The 19,080-nt window shown below is 48.5% G+C and overlaps 4 protein-coding genes across 4 annotated transcripts; 2 read left to right on the top strand and 2 right to left on the bottom strand.

Moving 5' to 3' along the window:
• Positions 1-844: 844 nt before the first annotated feature.
• GLRG_08481 (uncharacterized protein) lies at positions 845-1,598 on the bottom strand (the record flags this gene model as incomplete). Its single annotated transcript, XM_008099166.1, has 4 exons — positions 845-925; positions 1,011-1,167; positions 1,243-1,350; positions 1,510-1,598. 4 exons carry the CDS (start codon positions 1,596-1,598, stop codon positions 845-847), a joined length of 435 nt encoding a protein of 144 aa, XP_008097357.1.
• A 282-nt stretch (positions 1,599-1,880) lies between these two features.
• Positions 1,881-9,957, bottom strand: GLRG_08482 (beta-ketoacyl synthase domain-containing protein; the record flags this gene model as incomplete). The annotated part of the gene is made up of 4 exons (XM_008099167.1): positions 1,881-6,721; positions 6,795-9,277; positions 9,354-9,825; positions 9,900-9,957. The coding sequence occupies 4 exons, from the start codon at positions 9,955-9,957 to the stop codon at positions 1,881-1,883; spliced, it is 7,854 nt and encodes a 2,617-aa protein (XP_008097358.1).
• Positions 9,958-10,507: 550 nt separating this feature from the next.
• Positions 10,508-11,867, top strand: GLRG_08483 (O-methyltransferase; the record flags this gene model as incomplete). The annotated part of the gene is made up of 2 exons (XM_008099168.1): positions 10,508-11,320; positions 11,388-11,867. 2 exons carry the CDS (start codon positions 10,508-10,510, stop codon positions 11,865-11,867), a joined length of 1,293 nt encoding a protein of 430 aa, XP_008097359.1.
• Positions 11,868-12,351: 484 nt separating this feature from the next.
• GLRG_08484 (uncharacterized protein) lies at positions 12,352-12,732 on the top strand (the record flags this gene model as incomplete). Its single annotated transcript, XM_008099169.1, has 1 exon — positions 12,352-12,732. The coding sequence occupies one exon, from the start codon at positions 12,352-12,354 to the stop codon at positions 12,730-12,732; it is 381 nt and encodes a 126-aa protein (XP_008097360.1).
• Between the last annotated feature and the right edge of the window lie 6,348 nt (positions 12,733-19,080).

Raw genomic sequence — 19,080 nt, forward strand, 5'->3', positions numbered from 1 at the left:
CTTATAAAAAAAATCTTATATTTCTTTAAGGCTAAGGTTATTATAGTAAATAAAAAGCTTTAATAACTTATATAGTTACTATACTTCTAACTTTATTTAGCTTTACTAACTAGTAAGATAAATTACTACTTAGCTAGTTATTTTATAATAATAACGCTATTACTAGACTATATAGGTAGTATAGCCTAGCTACTTAGTAATCTCTTTATTTATTTTCTTAAATAACTTAAGGATCTATATTATTTTCTTTTACTTATCCTTATTTAACTTTAGCGCTATTATATTTATTTAATATAGTATTTATTTAGTAAGGGATAGTAGTAGTAAGTAATAGTAATAAGGTTATTATAGACTTTACTTTTTTTATATATATATTACTCTTATAACTTTATTAACTTAGCCTCCTATTTAAAAGGCGTACTCTTATAGACTATTATAATAAGAGATAAACCTATCTATAAGGTAAGTGTTAAAAAGATAATTAGATATATAGCTAATAAGTAGCTTTATATAGGTCTAAATCCCCTTATTATTATTATTATTACTAGTATATATAACTTTAAGTTATTATAACTATCTAATATTAGGTAATATTAATTTTAGATCTTGTTAGCTAAAAAACCTAAATTTATATAGGGTTATATTTGTGTGGCGCAGGTGCACGGACTGAAAAATAGGTTTTGGACGCTGCCAACGCAACAGACTGTATTGTCCTGGGCCGGTCCTGTTGGTCGGTTGATTGACACGGCGTTTCATTGATACATCCTTTCTACCCTGCTGTCTGCCAGTTTTGTCGGGATAACGTCTGGTATGTTCTGCCGATATCTCTGGAATTCCAGTCTGTCTACCTGCTTGATTTCCTCTTGGCTCCCTGCTCGGGAGTCAGGGCTGCCATGTCGCCTCCGCCGAGCTCGGTCTTCATCCACTACACAAGGAAAAAATAAATGATTTTATCAGCCGATGCTCTTTGACACGAGAAACTTGAAAAAGGGGGGGGGTGGTGAACATACGTCGGGGCAGAGAGCCATGAAGGAGAAGCCCTCCTTGCCGTGGTCGAGGGCATACTGAACCGTGAGGGCGTTCATGGCGGCCTTGGAGATCTTGTAGGCCGGGCAGGGGGAGAAGGGGAGGTAGGGTATCATGGTGAGAGAACCGAAGGTGGTTGAACTGTGTGCAAGCGATCTCCGAGGTCAGAAAACGAAGGGAAAGTTGCGCCGGGGACTCTCTGGTTTGATGACGTACATGTTGGCCACCTTCTTGAGCTTGCCCTGCTGTAGCAGAGGAAGAAAGGCCCTTGTGACTCTGTGGACACCCAAAACATTGATGTCGAAGCTCTCCTGGAGGGTTTCCCTATGGGACCGGTGTGTTAGTCAAGAAACCATTTGCGTGGGTGGAAATGGTGTGTGTATGATGGAAAGGATCTTGGGAAATGGGAGATGAGCGAGTGAGTGGTGAATGAGCCAGTAAGTGACTACTTCAGTCCGTCATATCCGGTAACCCTTTCATTACATAGTCGAATCCTCTGCATCCCGCAACCCGTCAACAAAAGTTGCTTGGTCACACTTGATGCAGGAAAAGATCGCACAGGACACGGCCATGGCTACATTCTGAACCGTCACCGCAGCCATTCGGCCACCGCCCGTCCGAATCTTCAGTTCTACCTATGGAAGTCTACTTTCAACATCCACACCCATCCTTCCATCAAATCCTCGCTCTCCAGAGGAATCATCCCTTCTCAACTCACCTTCAACTGCTTGGGAATGAAACGTTAAAAATCGACATGACCAGCAGGACTCTCAAGTGCCCAAATATCCGAACAAATAGAGAAGAACAGAACAAGCCCCCCCCCAATGCAAAAATACCCCTAAATTACCTACCCTTCACGCATTTGAAGACTGTGCTAACGCTCCATCGGTGATGTCGGCAGCCCGCTTACTGATGCCCACGGCCGGGTCGAGCAGGTCCAGCATGCTGATGTTGGCCCCGAGCGCCTGCAGGAACCAGTTGCGCAGCTCGGCCGCAATCAGACTGTCGACGCCCAGGTCCGCAACCGACTTGGCCGGGTCGATGCTCTCGACGTCAACAAACAGCATCTCGGCGACCGCCTTGACGATGGCGCCCTGCACGAGAGCCACGGTGGAGGACCGCCCGGCCGCCCCCTGCCCGACGGCCGCCGCGAACTCTGCCCGCAAGAGCGCCGTGGTGTTGAGCGACGCTTCGCCGGGGGGACCGTCGAGATGCTCAGAGAGCTGCTGGGCGTCCCGCGAGGCGCGCATCATCAGCGAGGCGCGCGCGTCGCCGTACCAGCGCGGAGCCACGCCGGTCGAGGAAGCCTCCTCGCGCCTCCTCTTGGACACGGCTTGGGGGTTCAGGTAAGTGTGCAGGTTCGCGCTCGAGAGAGGGTCCTGCTGCCGGCCGGGCCACTGCGTCGGGTCCGCCGCGTCGTGCGAGGTCCGGTTGTCCAGGAACGCCGGCTCGAGGAGCTTCAGGAACTGGGACTCGCCCAGCGTCGTCGCCCTGTTGCGCTCGAACAGGTCGATTGTCGTCGTGTCGCTGCCCACGGCTGTGGCTTCTCTGATGAGGCTGAAGGACACGGTCGACGCGGGGAGGCCCAGCCGTCGACGGTAGCGCGCGAAGGCGTCCTGGAAGCCGTTGGCCGCCGTGTACGCGCCCTGGGTCGCGAACGCGTAGAGGGAGAGCGCCGAGGTGGTCATGACGAAGAAGTCGAGGGCCATGGACAGCGTGGCCTCGTGCAGGTTCTTGGTGCCCCGGACCTTGGCCGACAGGCCCTCGTTCCACCTCGGGGCTTGAATCTTGTCGAAGCTGAGATCCAGGTACGAGACGGCGGCGTGCACGACGCCCCTGACGGGCCGGCGCGACGAGATGCGCTGCATGACATCGGCCACCTCTGCCTTCTTGCTGACGTCGCAGGCAAAGCACTCCACTTGGACATGGCGGTCGGCGAGCGACGAGACGAGCTCCTTGGCTCCGGGAACGTCCGAGGCTGCGCGGCGAGAGAGGAGCGCCAGGTGCCTCGCGCCCTGGTCGGCCATCCACCGGACCAAGGACTGCCCCACGCCGCCCAGCGCTCCGGTGACGACGTAGCAAGCCTCCGGGTCGAACCTGGCGGCCGGGGCCGGCGTGGCCATCCTGACGAGGCTCTCGGGGTTTTGGAAGCTGGCGACGAGCTTTCCCGGCGTGTTGTTGTTGGCCACGTCGCGCACCGCCGAAGACAAGCGACCGACGTCGACCGTGGCGAGCCCCGGGAGAGGCCCGATGAGTCCTTTGCGGTGGTAGTCGCCCACGCTCTCCATGAGCTCTGCGCCGAGAGCCGGGTCCGCGTCGAGAATGGCAAACGCGTCGATCGAGGAGTAGGTTGCCATGGGCGGAAGCAACTCCAGACTCACCCAGGGTCCTGTCTGCGAGTCGCCCCCCCGGCCCCCGACGTCTATGAGTCGTCCCAGGGGCGCCAGGACCTCCAACAGTGCGGACGGGAGGCCGCCGCCGCCGGAGCCGGAAGCGCAGATGACGGCGTCAAACCCGCCTCTGCGTGTGTTTTGCGCGGCCTGCCGGAGGCGGTCCAAGCTGTGCCCCTCGATGACGTGCGAAGCCGGGACGACCAGGTTGTCGACGAGAAAGCTGACCTGTTCGGCCGTCTCGGCGGTGACACACACGTCGGCCCCCTTGGTCCTCGCCAGGATGATGGATGCGGTCGCCACGTCCCCGGCGCCCGCCTGGACGAGCACCGACTGCCCCTGTCGCAGATGGGCGACGTGGTCCAGGGCGTACACCGCCGTCGCGTACGCCAGGGGCATCGATGCTGCCTCCGTCGTGTCGACTTCCGGGGCGAGCTTGCAGGCGAAAGCGGCAGGGACGCGTGTGTAGTTGCCAAACTGCCCCTTGCCGAGACCGTAGACGCGGTCGCCGACCCGGAAATCGTGCGATGATGATCCTGCGCCCACGGAGGCGACGACGCCCGCGTACTCGGAAGAGAAGTGGTCTCCGTCCAGGCGGCCCGTCCATACGTCCAAGTCCCTGCTGTTCACGCCGACGGCCTCGACGGCCACGTCAATGTACCCTGGAGGGAGCGGCCGGTGAAGCTCCTTGTAGGGTGTGAAGTACAGCGAGCTGGGCACCCCGGGCGTCTCGAACGCGATGCGGACGCCTCCGTCGTGAGTGGCGAGCGGGAGCAGCTCCGGCTTCAGCTTGCGGCCGTCGAGGCCGTATTGCGAGTGGAATCCCCCGTCGGGCACGTGGCGGCTCACCCACAAGCAGCCGTCTTGCCAGGTGAACTCGCGATCCGGGCCCGTCTCTCCGTCGTCCACCGCGGGGGACCCGTGGTCGAGGTCGGCCTCGAGATGGGCGATCTGGCGGGCGAGCTCTTCTGCTTCGGTCGCTTCCATGTCAAAGTTGTCCGCGTCCACGTCGATCGACACGTACCGGCTCGCAGGGTTCTCGTTCTGGAGGACGCGCAGCAGGCCGGGAAGTAAGGCACCGTCCGCGTTGCGCCCCCTGGCGGCGCCGCAGCTCGTGAGAACGAGCATGCTCGAGGCGTTCCGCGAGAGGTGCTGGAAAACGCGCAAGTCCTGCTCGCTGGCGTCGACCAAGAGATGCTTGTCGTCGCACAGGGCCACCACGCGGGATCCCGGCGTGACGGAGCCGGGAGCGGTGTCGAGCGGACCGGTCCTCACCTCGAAGCCTTGACGCTCCAGCTCTTGGGCGATGTGCCGCACCAACGACGGAGCCGACCCATCCCCATTGCCGTCGCCGCTGCGAAGCAGGTGAACCATAGCAGATGGAGGAGGTGCCCTCGTCGGAGGTTCTGCCAGGACTGTAGAAACCATGACCGAAGTGGTGTTGTGCGGCTCCGGGAAGTCGTCCAGCACCAGGTCGAGCCCCGAGAATCCGGCGTCCCGCAACGAAGAGTCCCAGGCGGGCAAGCCTTGGAACGGAGCATCCACGCGGCCGTCGGGGATCCCGGCCCAGTAGCCCGTGAAAGTGCCCACGACGATGCCAGGCACGATGAAGTTCTGGTTCGTCTCCACCAGCACGAGCTTGCCGCCCGGCTTGAGAAGGCTGCGGCAGTGCGACAAGGTCCTGTGCATGCTGGATGTGGCATGGAGGACCTGGCACGCGATGACGAGGTCGTAGGCCTGCTCGTCGTACCCTTGCTCCAGGGGGTCCGTCTCGACGTCCAGCACCGAAAAGTGCATGTCGCGAAACTCGGCCATGGACTCCCGCGCCGCCGAGAGGAACCCGGCAGAGATGTCGGTGAAGGTGTAGTCTCTGTAGGCCTTGACGCCGTTGCGGCCGGTGAAGGCCCTCATGGCGATGCGCGTCGCGCCGCCGGTGCCGCCTCCGATCTCCAAGACGCGCGAGTTCGGGTTCGCGTGGGCGAGGCCCTCCAGGACGTGCGACAGCTGGGGGTAGATGCCCGTCATCAGCAGGCCGCTCTGGTACAGGGGCGTGAGGAGGCCCGCGCCTATGATGACGTCCATGCCGGTCCTGCGCTCGAACAGGATGTCTCCCGCATGGTCGTGGAGGAGCTTCGCGATCTTGACCTCCATGACGTCGCCCGCCTGGCCGACGAGCTCTTCAATCTTGTCCAGGAGGCTGCCGTCGGCGGCCAGCTTCCTGGCCTCCCGCATCGCGTCAGAATCGTCGTTCTGGGCCTTTCTCTTGATCCAGTCAAAGAAGTGGCCGACCTCGCCGGAAGGCTTGGGCCCATCTGCGAGCTTTCCGAAGCTTTCGTATATGCTGAAGATGATCAGGTGAGCCACCTTGTTCGTGATGCCCCATAAAGGCGCCCTTTCCACGTTTTGCTTGGGCGGCGGATATAACTGCCGGGCCTGTCGGTTCGTAAGCATGCGGATGTCGGGCTTCCAGACGAGCCGCGTGAACGGGCTGCTGAAGGTCATGTCGTCGTCCGCAGTCCTCGCCTCGCTGGAGTAGCTGACGCAACGCAGGTTCTCCGTGCTGAGAAGGACCTCGCCGTCGGGGCCCAGCATCTGCAAGTCGAGGTGGGCGCTGCGGATACCCCGCCTCGTCCCGCGAGCGGTGACGGTGCACACGTCTTGCGTAATGCCGTTCGAGATGTAGAGCCGGGGGATCTGGACGGGCAGGAAGGCCGTACTGGCTTCGTCGGCCCGGCCTTTGTGGCAGGCAATCAGCCCCAGCTGGATGGCACCGTCGAGGGAGGCGGGGTGGACCGGGTATTGTGATTCGCCTCCCGCCAAAGTAGAAGGCTTGAGGTCGACGGTTGCCACGGTGGCACCGGAAACTGGGTCGACGCGGATGTCGGACAGCGGTTGAAAGACCGGGCCGTAGCCGAGACCGATATCGAGGAACTTCTTGTACCAGAGTTGAGCGCCCACGGCCCGCGAGGCATGATGGACTTGATGCTTATCTAGGGTGTGCTCATCAGCTTCAACGTGGATTTTGATGCGGCCGGTGCTATGTTCAGTCCATTCGTCCGTATCGCGCTTCACGGAGCTGATGGAGAAGGTCGCCCATGCCGGTGACTGGGACGTGGCGTTATCAACAAGCTCCATGCTCGTCAGAATCTCGACGCCATAGTCGTCTTCCGGGATGGCCAAGCTCTTCTTGATATCCATGTTACGAAGTGAGAAGCCCTTGACGTCCGACGTCTGAGACTCGGCATGAGCGCGCAAAGCAGCTTCCACTGCCATGGCCACATACGCCGCCGCCGGCAGCACAGCATCTGTAAAGTCACCACAGGTTATGATCTGTTCTGAATTTGTATCGCGCCCAGATTTGAGGCCCATGTAACTTACCTGGCACAAGGCGATGATCGCCCAGCCACGGGACGTCTTTCATGCGGAGTATATTCCTCCATTGAGGCCGCAGCTTGGCGTTACCGGCAACCTTGGAACCAAGCAGATCGTGCCTAAGGATGGACCGAAAGCGGTATTCCTTGCTAGCCCGGCTCTCGTGATAGTTCAGACCCCCATAGGTATACTGGTATGGCGGAAGGTCAGAGCTGACATGGCCGTGTTCCAACCCTGTACCGTCTGTGCTGTCGACGGCGTTGACGGCAGCGAGGTCGACGCTTGCGTTCAGACCGAACAAGGTCCCGACACACTGCAGTAACGAGCGGCGGCCGTCTTCCTGTCGCTTCAACGTCGACGCATACGCGACGGTCTTCCCGGCATCCTTCACGATCTGCTCCAAGGGGCTCTTCAGCGCCGGGTGAGGTCCAATTTCCACCAGCACGTTGATGGGGACGTCTTGCCTGCTCAAAAGCCTCGTAACCGCCTCCGAGAAGAGGACTGGGGACTCCAGGTTGGCTCTCCAGTATGAAGCCGCATCGCCAAACTCGGCAGTGCTCTTGGCAGGTGTCACTGACGATATCCACAAGGTAGGGTCGTACCGCCTCCTTGCAGAGTCGGGCCCAAGTCCTCGAACGCTTTCAAGTCCCTTGGCGAGCATCTCCGAGTACTCCCGTCCGATTGGTAGCATATGGTGCGAGTGGTAGGCATTGCCGCCGGTCTGTAGCTGACGGTTGAAGACGCCGTCCGTCGTCATGGCTGCAGAGATGTCTTTGATAGCCGCGGGTTCGCCGGATAAAGTGACGCTGCCTGGGGAGTTGACGGCTGCCACCTTGACTTCATCTTCTCTGCCGTCGAGGTACCGTGCCACCTGCTCGAGCCCGAGGCCCACGGCCAGCATTGCGCCCTTTTGGCTGTTCCTTGCGACCGCCTGGCCACGGAGATATGCGGCCACGATGGCCTCGGCCGCCGTGATGCGACCCGCAGCGTATGCCGCTGCTATCTCACCAGACGAATGCCCGGCGACACCAGAAGGTCTGATAGACCATGAAGCAAGGAGGTCGACGAGACCGATCTGCGCGGCGGTGCACACAGTCTGGGATATCTCGGCGGTTTGAATCAGCGCAGCGTCTTGGCAGTCCCCGGAAAGAATGCTGAGCAGGGACCACGAAGGAGGATTCGCGAGTGAGCCGAGGACGCGGTCGAGGCTCTCGATGGCTGATCGGAAGACGCGATACTCGAACAGTTCACGGCCCATGCCGTGCCACTGCGCTCCCTGGCCGGTGAAGATGAAGCCCAGGTTGGCGGTTTGCAAAGGTGCCCGCGTGATCTTGTGAGGTGTCCCGAGCCCTTGAGCGACGCTGTCCCTGTCGACGATACAGAACGACCGTTGAGCGAACCTCGAGCGCCTGGAACTGAGGGTGTAGGCGATGTTTGCCAAAGGGACCTTGTCGACGACACGCGATAAGGCGGCGAGGTTCGACTCGAAAGAACGTTCCGTGTGGGCCGAAAGCGGCAAGAGTACGAGCTGGCGTGTGGCTGCGTTGGACGAGGCAACCGACCTTGGCTTGTGGACGACTGAAAGAGGTTCCCTTGGCTCTCCTTGTTGAGTTGCGTTGGTGTGGCCGTTGGTGTGGCCTTTCTGCGTCCCGTTGGTCTTGCGCCGGTAGACGCCAGGGGCTACATAATCAGGCAGTACGATGTTGACATGGTCGATGATGCAGTGAGCGTTGGCGCCACCGTAACCGAACGAATTGATGCTTGCTCTTTGGGGACGATCCTTGGGCCACGGGGTGACCTCTGTTACTGGCAGGACGTTGGCACCTTCAAAGTCGATGTTGGGGTTTCGTGTCTGGAGGTCAAACAAGGGAGCAATGGCCCCATTCTCGAGAGAGAGTACTACTTTCATGATGGACGCCAGAGCGCTGGCGCCTTCTCCGTGTCCTACGTTGCTCTTGACAGAGCCGACGAGCAAAGGGTCGTCGGCCGACCTCTCCGGGGCGAACACCCTCCCCAAGGCAGCCACTTCGATCGGATCACCGACGTAGGTGCCCGTTCCGTGGCATTCGAAATAGCTGGTGTCGCGGAAGGGGAGATCGCCGGCGCTGCGGTAGGCTTCCCGGATGACCATCTCCTGGCCTCGAGCGCTCGGCCGCGTGATGCCGCCGGTTCGGCCGTTGGAGTTGATGGCGGTCCCCCTGATCATTGCGCGGATGGGCGAGTGGTCGGCGACGGCCAGCGATGGCCTCTTCAGGTAGATGGCCCCGTAACCTTCTCCCCGGGCATAGCCCTCGGCTCTGGCATCAAAGGTGTGACACCGCGACGACGCAGAAAGGGCGCCGAGTTTGTCTAGGGCGATCTGGACTCCGGGGTCCGCAATCCAGTTGGCGGATGCCACGATTGCGGCATCGCAGTCCCCGGCCCGGATCGAGTTGACCGCCAGGTGGAGAGCATACATGGATGACGAACAGGCCGTATCGACAGTCAGGCTAGAGGGGGCTCATCAGCGGCCATTGCTGGATTGTTCGGATACGCATTGGGCATTAGAGAGAGGGACAAACACACCTTGGCCCCTGAAGGTTGAAGATGTAGCTGATGCGGTTGGCGAGGATGCTGGTGCCAGCCCCGGTAAAGGCGTACGGCCTCGGGTTGTCCCAGTCGCGTGACTGGATCATCCAGTGGTCCAAGCAAAAATTACCGACAAAGACTCCGGTACGAGACCCGGAGACGCTGTCCCATGTCTCTCCGGCATTCTCTATGGCTTCGTACGACACCTCGAGCAACTTGCGCTGGGACGGATCCATCGTCTCTACTTCGAGGCCCGTCATGCCGAAGAAGGCGTGGTCAAACAGCCGGGCGTCCTCCTTGGCGAGAAAGGCGCCTTTCATGGATATGGAACCTGGTCTATCGGGGTTTGGGTGATAGAAACCGCTCGTTGAGAAGCGCGGTTCGTCGAATTCCTTCCAGCCATTCGTCTTATTGCACAAGAACTCCCAAAACTGAGAACTGTCATGAACGCCACCCGGCCACCGGCATCCTGTTCATGTCTTTTCAGTCCACGGTTTTACTCCAATAGTGAAAAAGGAGGGGGGGGGGGGGGGGCTCTCATACCCATGCCTACGATGGCCACCGGCTCGTGCGGGTCATGGTTGTGCTGGGAGGGAGTCATGGCGAATCGACTTTTGACTAACAGAGTTAAGACGAAAAATTAGGTTACTGAGCAGTGATGTTGAATGAAGTTTTGCTCGAGGTATGTCGCAGTCTTCTAGACAATGTTCTGCGGCAACAACCAATAGGGAACAGTGACATATAGTTTGATAACACACTCCACGCCCTATTAACATACACGATCGCCGACCGTCCCCCGCAATATTCCACCTTGACTGTAACATTTTGCCTGACGAGACAGACCACTTTTTACTTGTCTGTTTGCGTATGTATGTGCGTCCCTTTGGCCGAGGCAAAAGGGCCGACAGGATACCCTTGTCTCTATCCGTCATGCCCGATGGCGGGCCATTGCAAGTCTTGAATCGTCTCATTCGGAATAGAAAACACCGAGGAGCAGTATTGCCGAAGATTATGTTGTCGAGGTGTTGTACAGGCAAGTCTCATCTTCTCAAGTCTTCCCCCTATCCCGGAAACCCTTCATCGCAAGCATACGCTTCTTGTTCTGGACTCACTCGTCGCAGCTTGTTCACCAAAACACATCTCGGCCCAAAATGACTGACCACGCAAACACGGCTGTTGCTCAGGATCCATCCTCGTCGATCCTGGGCCTGGCACAGGACGTCCTGGCACTCACACAGGATATGACCAAGTACTTTCAGGCCAACAACATTGCCGCGCCGACATTTGCGCTCAGCTCCCAAGACCCTCCCGATACGCCGGATTATCGCCGCCTCCACGCCTCGCTCAAGTCTCGCCTCGAGGACCTCCTGCACCTCATCGATGGCCCCAGCAAGTGGCTGAGGGCCTTCTGCTGCACCGGCTACGACCTGGGCGCCCTCCAGATCGCCCTTGACTTTGATTTCTTCGAGCTGGTGCCGGCCAGCGGAGACATTTCGCTCGAGGACCTGGCCGAGAAGGCCGGCCTGGACCTGGATCGCACCGGCCGCGTCGTTCGGCAGCTCATGACCTACCGCATCTTTGACGAGCTCCGGCCGCGGATGATCTCTCACAGCTCCACCTCGCTCGCCATGAGACAGGACGAGGACCTCCGCTCCGTTGTCCACTACTCGCTCGACGAGATGCTAAAGGCAGCGGCCGACTGTAACATTAGCCTCAAGGCCAACCCCAACGAGTCGCACCAGAACCTCAACCCGTTCGTCACCCGGCACGGCGTGGGCATCTTTGAGTACTACAAGAACAACCCAGACAAGGCCCGCCGGTTCGCCAAGGCCATGGCCGGCCTGAGAAAGATGGATCGCCACCTCGACTACCTGCTCAAAGACGGCTTCAACTGGTCCGCCATCAAAGGCACCGTGGTCGACTGCGGCGGCGGCAACGGACACATTTCCAAGAGTTTGGCTCAGGTAAGCCCATTCACGCTCCCCCCCTCCCTTGGAAGCTCATTTGCCGCAGTAAATCTAACAACCACAGCTCTATTCCGACCTAAACTTTGTCGTGCAGGATTCCAACGCCGAAATGCTTGCCGAGGGCAAGGAATCGCTCCCAGACGACCTCCGGGATCGAGTGACGTTCTCCCAGCACAGCTTCTTCGACCCCCAGCCCGTCAAGAACGCCGCTGCTTTCCTGATCCGCCAGTGTACGCACAACTGGGCAGACCGGGACGTCGTCAGGATCTTCAAGTCGTTCGTTCCCGGGCTCGAAAACTCGAGCCCCGACACCCCGCTGCTCATCAACGACATCATTATTCCTGAACCGGGTACGTGGCCTCGCCACCAGGAGCGCATCGTGCGGCAGGTGGACATGGTCATGTTGGTCAACTGCGGCGCCAAGCAGCGCAACGAGGCCGAGTTCGCGGCGCTGCTGAAGGAGGCAGACCCTAGATACGTGATTCGCAACGTCTTTGACAACGGGCCGCTGGGTCTGCTCGAGGTCTATTTGGAGCGATCATGAGTCATGACCCCAGGCGAGAGTGTCGGGCGCGTCAATGCCAAGGATTGCGACGGAGGGAAGCAGCTTCTGGCATAGTGATCGTCCTCGAGTATCTCCAATAGATTAACTTGTCCTACTGGGAGACATTGTACGTCTAGCAGCCATCCATCTTTCTGCGGGGAACGTCTGCAATAGAAAATCCGGGTCGCGTATATTCATCATTTCTCCATCACCGTTGTCACCAGTTCCACTCGCAAACCAAAGAGCTCTGTGTTAGCACAATGTCTTCTAGAACCGACACCATCTTGATCATTGGCGGACCAACCTCACGGCGCCGACACTTGCCGCGCATTACCTTGCGCCGCATCTCCTCGCGCTGGCAAGGTCCGGCATCAAGACGAACATATTCCTCACCAGCTCCTCTCTGGCGTACTTCCCGGTGCCCTTCTATCCGACCCACTGCCCTCCCAAGGCCGGCGTTGCCGTATTCGTCAAGGTCTTGCGCATGCAGCTGCAGGCCACCGGCTGCACAAGCATGAACGTTGTAGAGAGTGTGCCCCCCTACGTCGACACACCCCTAAGCGCCGCGCACCGAGACCAGACGAATGCGCTGCAGGGGGGCAGTGACAAGGCGGTCCAGCCCATACCGCTCGAAGAATACGTTGAACGGTTTTTCGCCGCCGTGGAAGAGACGGCACCGGACGGCTCTCTGAAGAATGAAACTGGCGTTGGCTTCGGTGCTCAAGGTACCGCGGTCTGGAACGATGGCTTCAGGAAATCGCTCACGGGTTTCGGCATGGCAGCGCAGATCTCGTCATCGGCGGCTCTGGCTTCTCAAGTTTATGCCGAGACTACATGTAAGGCGACCATTGTGGGGGGTATCTGACCTGACCTGACCATTGCTGATAACCTGACTGACCAGGGTGTGGGCCTGCCCGGATTAATACCATATTCCATTACCCGAACCAATCCCTAACTCAAATCCTAACCCCAACCCTAACCGAACCCTAGCCGACCCTATCCACCAACCATACTTGGCTTAGTGCGTGTACGGTACTTTTGCCCCACTAATGGTCAGGTCAGGTCAGGTATCCCCCCCAATGGTCGCCTTGACTACAGACTCGTTTATGCCGAAGTTGCCTAGGCTCAGGAGAGAGAGAGAGAGAGAGAGAGAGAGAGAGAGAGAGAGAGAGAGATCATGTATCCGTAACTAATCAGAAACTGTTGGCATACGGGGGAAACCAGGTCATGTTCCACACCGCCCACGGCAGAAAAGTCTGCCCCACCAACTATTATCCCCTCAACCGCGATAAGGCCCCATCTCCACTTATTTCTCCGCACTACTACGTAGTAGTAACTTACAGCGTGGCTCTTCAAAGAGAGGGAAATCGCTAGTACCTCTGGTATCCCATCAGGGGCGATAAGGCCCCATCTCCACTGCAGGCACCAATAATGACCCCACAAAGGTTAGAGAATGTACAGTACCTCTATTTACGCCTATTTTTGCCTATACTAGAGGTACTAGCAATTTCCCTCCTTATAAAGAGCCACGTTATAAGTTAAGTAACTATAATAAGACTTTCTCTACTATAGGCAAGATATAAGGGTATTCCTAGATATCTCCCCTAGGGCTACCCTATAATCTTATAACTTTACCCTACTATAGTAAGCATAAGGCCTGTATTTCCCTCTTAACCCCTCTATATAGTCCTGCTATAGAACTAGATTATTACGCCTATTTATAAGGTACCTAGGCTAAGCTCTTAGTTAACCTATTACTAATATTATAAAGTGCTAAATTAGCTAGGTAGTAATAGTCTCTTACTATAAGTACTAGTTTCTAATAGAGGTTTAGTTAGGGCTACTAAGGTACTATAGCATAAAGCTATTTATAAGTGTAACTAGCAGGAGAAACTCCTAGGCAAAAGCCTACTAGCCCCCTTAATAAATAGGGTGCTACTACTAATAATAGGCCCTTATTTAGTTACTTATATCTACACTATTTATATAGTAGTTATATTAGTTAATAAATCTAGGCACTAGTAAATCCTTTTAGGTATCTAGGCTAAAAAGCTACTAAGTAGCCTACTTAGTAGCTATATCTTTAGTTAGCTAGCGCTAGTAACAGATAACCTCTTCCTCTAAAGAGGCCTAAAAAATAGTTATAAGAAAAAGCACTAAGGTATTATCCTTCTAACTAAATTAGTTAACCTATATAATAGTAAACTAGTTAGTAAAAGTAATATATAAAAAAAAGGTTTTATAATATATACTAACCTATTTAGTATAAAGATACTATAAATAGTACCCTAAGGAATACCTTAGCCCTTATTATTCTTTTTAGCTATAAGGACTAGATCTATCTTACTATTTCTTTAGTAGGTACTAGAAGCTTTAATACTAATCTTCTAAAAGGCCTAAAAAAGCTATATAAATAAAAAGAGGTTATCTAGATAGATATAGTAAGCTACTAGCTATATAAGGCTAATAAGGGTTATAACTACCTATTAGGTTAGTGTTAGCTAGGCTGCTTTTATAGCCTTATTAGCCTTATTAGTTATAACTCTAGGCTAGGCCTAAGGGACTAGTCTGTATAGGCCCTTACTATAAATATACTAAAGCTACTAGAGGTAGTACCTAGATTAAGTAAGGATCTATATCTTAAAGCTAGTTAGGATTAGCTTTATTAGGATAGTTATTTTCTTTTAGGCCTAGCCTATAAATTAGACTATAGCCTTATTAATAGTAATTTTAGACCTAGGTATATATAATAAATCTTTAGCTTCTTAGATATAGGCTAACTATTAGTTAACCTTTTAGTATATGTTAGTATACGGTAGGCATGCTTTAGGGGAGGTAGTCACGTGATATTTACGTAACACACCGCCTCCCTTAGCAGTATCCACCTTACTACTAGTATACTACTTAAAAGTCTAGATTCACTTTATAACTAACTAATATAATAAGTAACTACATTCTATATTACAATTTATTACATAATCTATAGGATATCCCTCTTATATAATTTAACTAACACTAATTAGTGCGTAATTAAATTATAAGATTACTACTATTAAACAGATTAGTAAGGTTTATTTTACTAGGAGTAGAGAGGATTAACTAGCCTATTAGTAAATAATCCTCTATAAATTTAACCTTTATTATTATTACCTCCTTACTCCCTTACTTTATATTAACTAAATTCTTATTAATAATAAACAAAAAGGGGAAAAACAGAAAGCTACTACTAGTAATAGTAGGGCTATTAAACTAATAAATAATAAATATCTATTCCCTTTTATATTTTTTACTATTACTATTATTACTATCCTACCTCCTATAGCCTCTCCTTTTTCTACCTACTTTTATCTACTACGTTAATCTAATAACGTAAGGTAACTATATTAATTTTAATCTTAATAAGTTAGACCTCTATAAAGTTAGATTATATATAATATATATAATTACTATATAGTTAGACGCTAACCTTTATAGCTACTACCTTTTTACTACCTTCTAGTTAGATTTTATAAATTAGACTATTACTACCTTTAACACTATAGGCACTAAGGTATTATTAATATTTTGTAATTACCTTATTAATAATAGAGTCTTTATTAATCTAGCAAAAAGAAGGATTACACCTAAATTAGTAGACCTTCTTAACGCTAATTTCTACACGTAGACTAAAGAAAATATTACTTTTACATACTATAAACAGCCTATCTTTAACTTATAAATAAAGAATCCTAAATTTATTAATAATATTACTAGTTAATATATCTTACCTAAGGAGAGATTAATAATTAATTAGGCCTTATTTACTGCTTTTTTAATATTATTATAAATAATAGCTAATACTACTTTATAAAGGTAGCTAACCTTATTTACCCTAACTTATCTACTAATAGTAGATTATTACTAGCTAAAGTAGGAGTAAAATAGCCTAACCTTACTCTTATAATAAGATAAAATCTACTAAGCACTTACTAATCTAAACCTAGTACTTAGAGGTAATATAAGCACTTTATTTATTAATACCTTATTATATAACCTAAGAACCTCTTACCCTTATTACCTTTATTATAACTAGTATAATAAGTAATTAGGTAGTTAGCCTATTATAATAGATAAAGTAAATCCTTAGTAAGATATACTATTTAATTTATTAAATAACCCTAAGCCTACTGCTAACCTCTTACCTTAGGGCACTATATAGAGATTTTAATTATAAGGCTATAATAAGTTATAACGTTAGCCACTATATAAATCTAAATTTATACCTATCCCTTCCTCCTAACTACACCCCTGTTAACTAACTAATCTTATAAAGCTACTAACAGATAAAACTAAGTATAGCAGTAAGTTATATAACGTTCTTAATCTTAAGTTAAGTATCTTTTAAGATAACTATAGTAAGGTTAAGATTAAGTAACACTAACTTAGTCCTGCCTTTTCTATTATATTAAAAGGTAAGGTATCTTAGTTCTATATTAATTATATCTATAGTAATAGTATTTATAATTTTAATAAGATAGTTAACTAAATTTATAACTACTTTAAGACATAAGAATAAATATAGACTTACTTATTTAAATAGTAAGAAATAACACTTCCTTAAGTTATATATAATAATCCTATAATAACTAAGATCTAAGCCCTTAAGGAGCTTATCTTAAAGCTAGCCCTTATCTAATAGGCTCTCCCCTTATTATACTAAAATAATAAGGTGTTAAGAAGTTAGTTACTAAATACCTACTCTAGGGTTCCTAAGTGTAACCTTTACCTATACGCTCTAGCTATAATATTAGAAGAAGTATATAGCTAATTATAGTTATATATTAGTACTACTATAAGGCGCCCTTATTATAGCTAGTACCTTACTAAATCCTTACCCTTATTACCTAATAATTAATATTAAGTAGACTACACCTACTAAGGCTAAAGCTATTATTAATAGTTTAGTAATAACTATAGTAGTAGTAATTTTTATAATAGTAATAATAATAATAGTAGCTATAATACTAAAAAGTACTATATTTACTATAAGCCTAGCTACTAGTTAATAAAGCATACTACTAATAAAAGACGTAAAGCGTACTAGTAATTTAAAGGTAACTATTATATTAAAGATACCTTACTAACTGCATATAACACCTTCCTTACTAGCTATAAAGACACTTATCTATAAGAAGGAGAAAATAAAAATAGTAATAATAATAAAAATCTTTAGTAGTATCTATAAGGGGCCTACTTTATTATTAATAATAATAAAAAATAAGATAATAATATATTTTACACCTTAACTATATTCTTTAGTAGTACTAAAGTAGATAGTAACGTGCTTACTACTAACCTTACTAACTAAGCTATCTATTACTAATTAATAAAAATTAACCTTAATAGTATCTTTACTAAGTCACTTAGTACCTTTATACTAAATTATTACTTATTAGCTACTTTTTAAAGTATTTTACTAGATATAAGTGTAGTAAGTTACTTAACTACAGGCTACTTATAAGCTATTACACTATAGTAAATTTAACTATTTATAACTATTAACACTATAGCTATAAGTAAAGTAAAGATTAAGTTTAGTAATAGTAATACTATTACTTTATAAGGCACTATTATAGTAGAGACTCCCCTTAGGTATATTACCTTTTATATAATACCTACTAACATACCTTTCTTACTCTACTTAGCTAATATAGATTAGCTATTAATTTAATTTAATAACCTTATAAATACTCTTTAATAAGGCAAACTTATAGTACTAGTTATATAAAAATAAGGCTACCTATAGATACTACTTAGCCTGCCTAAGTAAAGCCTTATAAGTTATTACCTAACTAATGTTAAGCTATACTGCCTTTATTAATAGTTTAGCTATCTATTAATTTACTAGCTATATAAGATCCTTTATAAGGCTAGTTATAAAGTTAAAATAAAGGTAATTAAATACTTAATAAAGTACTATTATTATTACTAGATCTATAAGAAGGCTTCTTCTTAATTCTAATTTACTTTACGTAATAACTATTTATTTAATTATAAAGTTATTATTAATATTATATACCTTAATAGTAACCTTATACTTTACGTTATTAATACTACTACTACCTTTAATATAGCCTACTTCCTTTATAATATTTTAGTAAAAACTATATAAGAGGCACTACGTTACTACTAAATTAATATCTACTAAGGACCTCTAGATTAGATTATTACTAACATAAGGTAGAACTTTATTTTAACTAAATTTTTATATAAAGCCTATATAATAGGTATTAAAGTTAAGATTATCCCTATTAAAGTGTATTATAGCGTTAGGAAGATTAAAAGATACTATACTATACTTTAATAGGCGTATAAGATAATTTAAAAGGAATACCTATCTATTAATTATAAAGCAGCACTTTAAAGCGCTACTAAAGTAGTTAATAATACTACTAGCCTAAATAGCCTTATACCTACTTTATTAGTATTTAGCGCCTACCCTTATATAACTACTAACTTTACCTTTTTACTTAAGATAATCTAATATATAATAGCTATCTATAAGGTAACTAAAGATCTTTATAAATATAACGTAATATAGTAAATTAATAAGGCTTTTACTACCTATAACAGCCTAAATACCTTTATAATAAAGGATCTACCCTTAGGTAGTAATATTTATATTTAGTATAAAAAAAGAGGTTAGTCTAGCCTATATAAGTTACTTACTACTTAAGGTAAAGACTTTACTATTAATATTAATAGCCCTTATGTTTTCTAATCTATATTAGTTAAGCTATACTATATAGTAGATAATAAAAAAGGAGGCTTAGCTAAGTAATATCCTTTATTTATCTTAAATAATAATAGTAGTTATAGTAATAAGCCTACTAAAGATACTATTATTATTATAACTAGTTTAAGGTAGTAGCTATATACTAATAATCCTACTATTATATAACCTTAATAAGCTAAGAAAATCCTTATAAGATACACTTTACTATAAGAGACTAATATACTTTATACTACCTTCCTCTTAGTAAAAGAAGAAGCCTATTAAACCCTTATAATCTAACTATATAAAAAAGGCGTTATTATAGTACTTAGTAAGCTATTTAAGTAATTAGTAGCCACTAAGATTAACAGCCTTATTATATAAGGCGTCTTTAAATTTACTATAATTAACTAACTTTAGCTATATAAGTAAATTTTTAAATTATAAATTATAAATAAA

The sequence above is a fragment of the Colletotrichum graminicola genome (genome assembly GCF_000149035.1).
Source record: "Colletotrichum graminicola M1.001 genomic scaffold supercont1.39, whole genome shotgun sequence".
Classification (NCBI taxonomy): domain Eukaryota; kingdom Fungi; phylum Ascomycota; class Sordariomycetes; order Glomerellales; family Glomerellaceae; genus Colletotrichum; species Colletotrichum graminicola.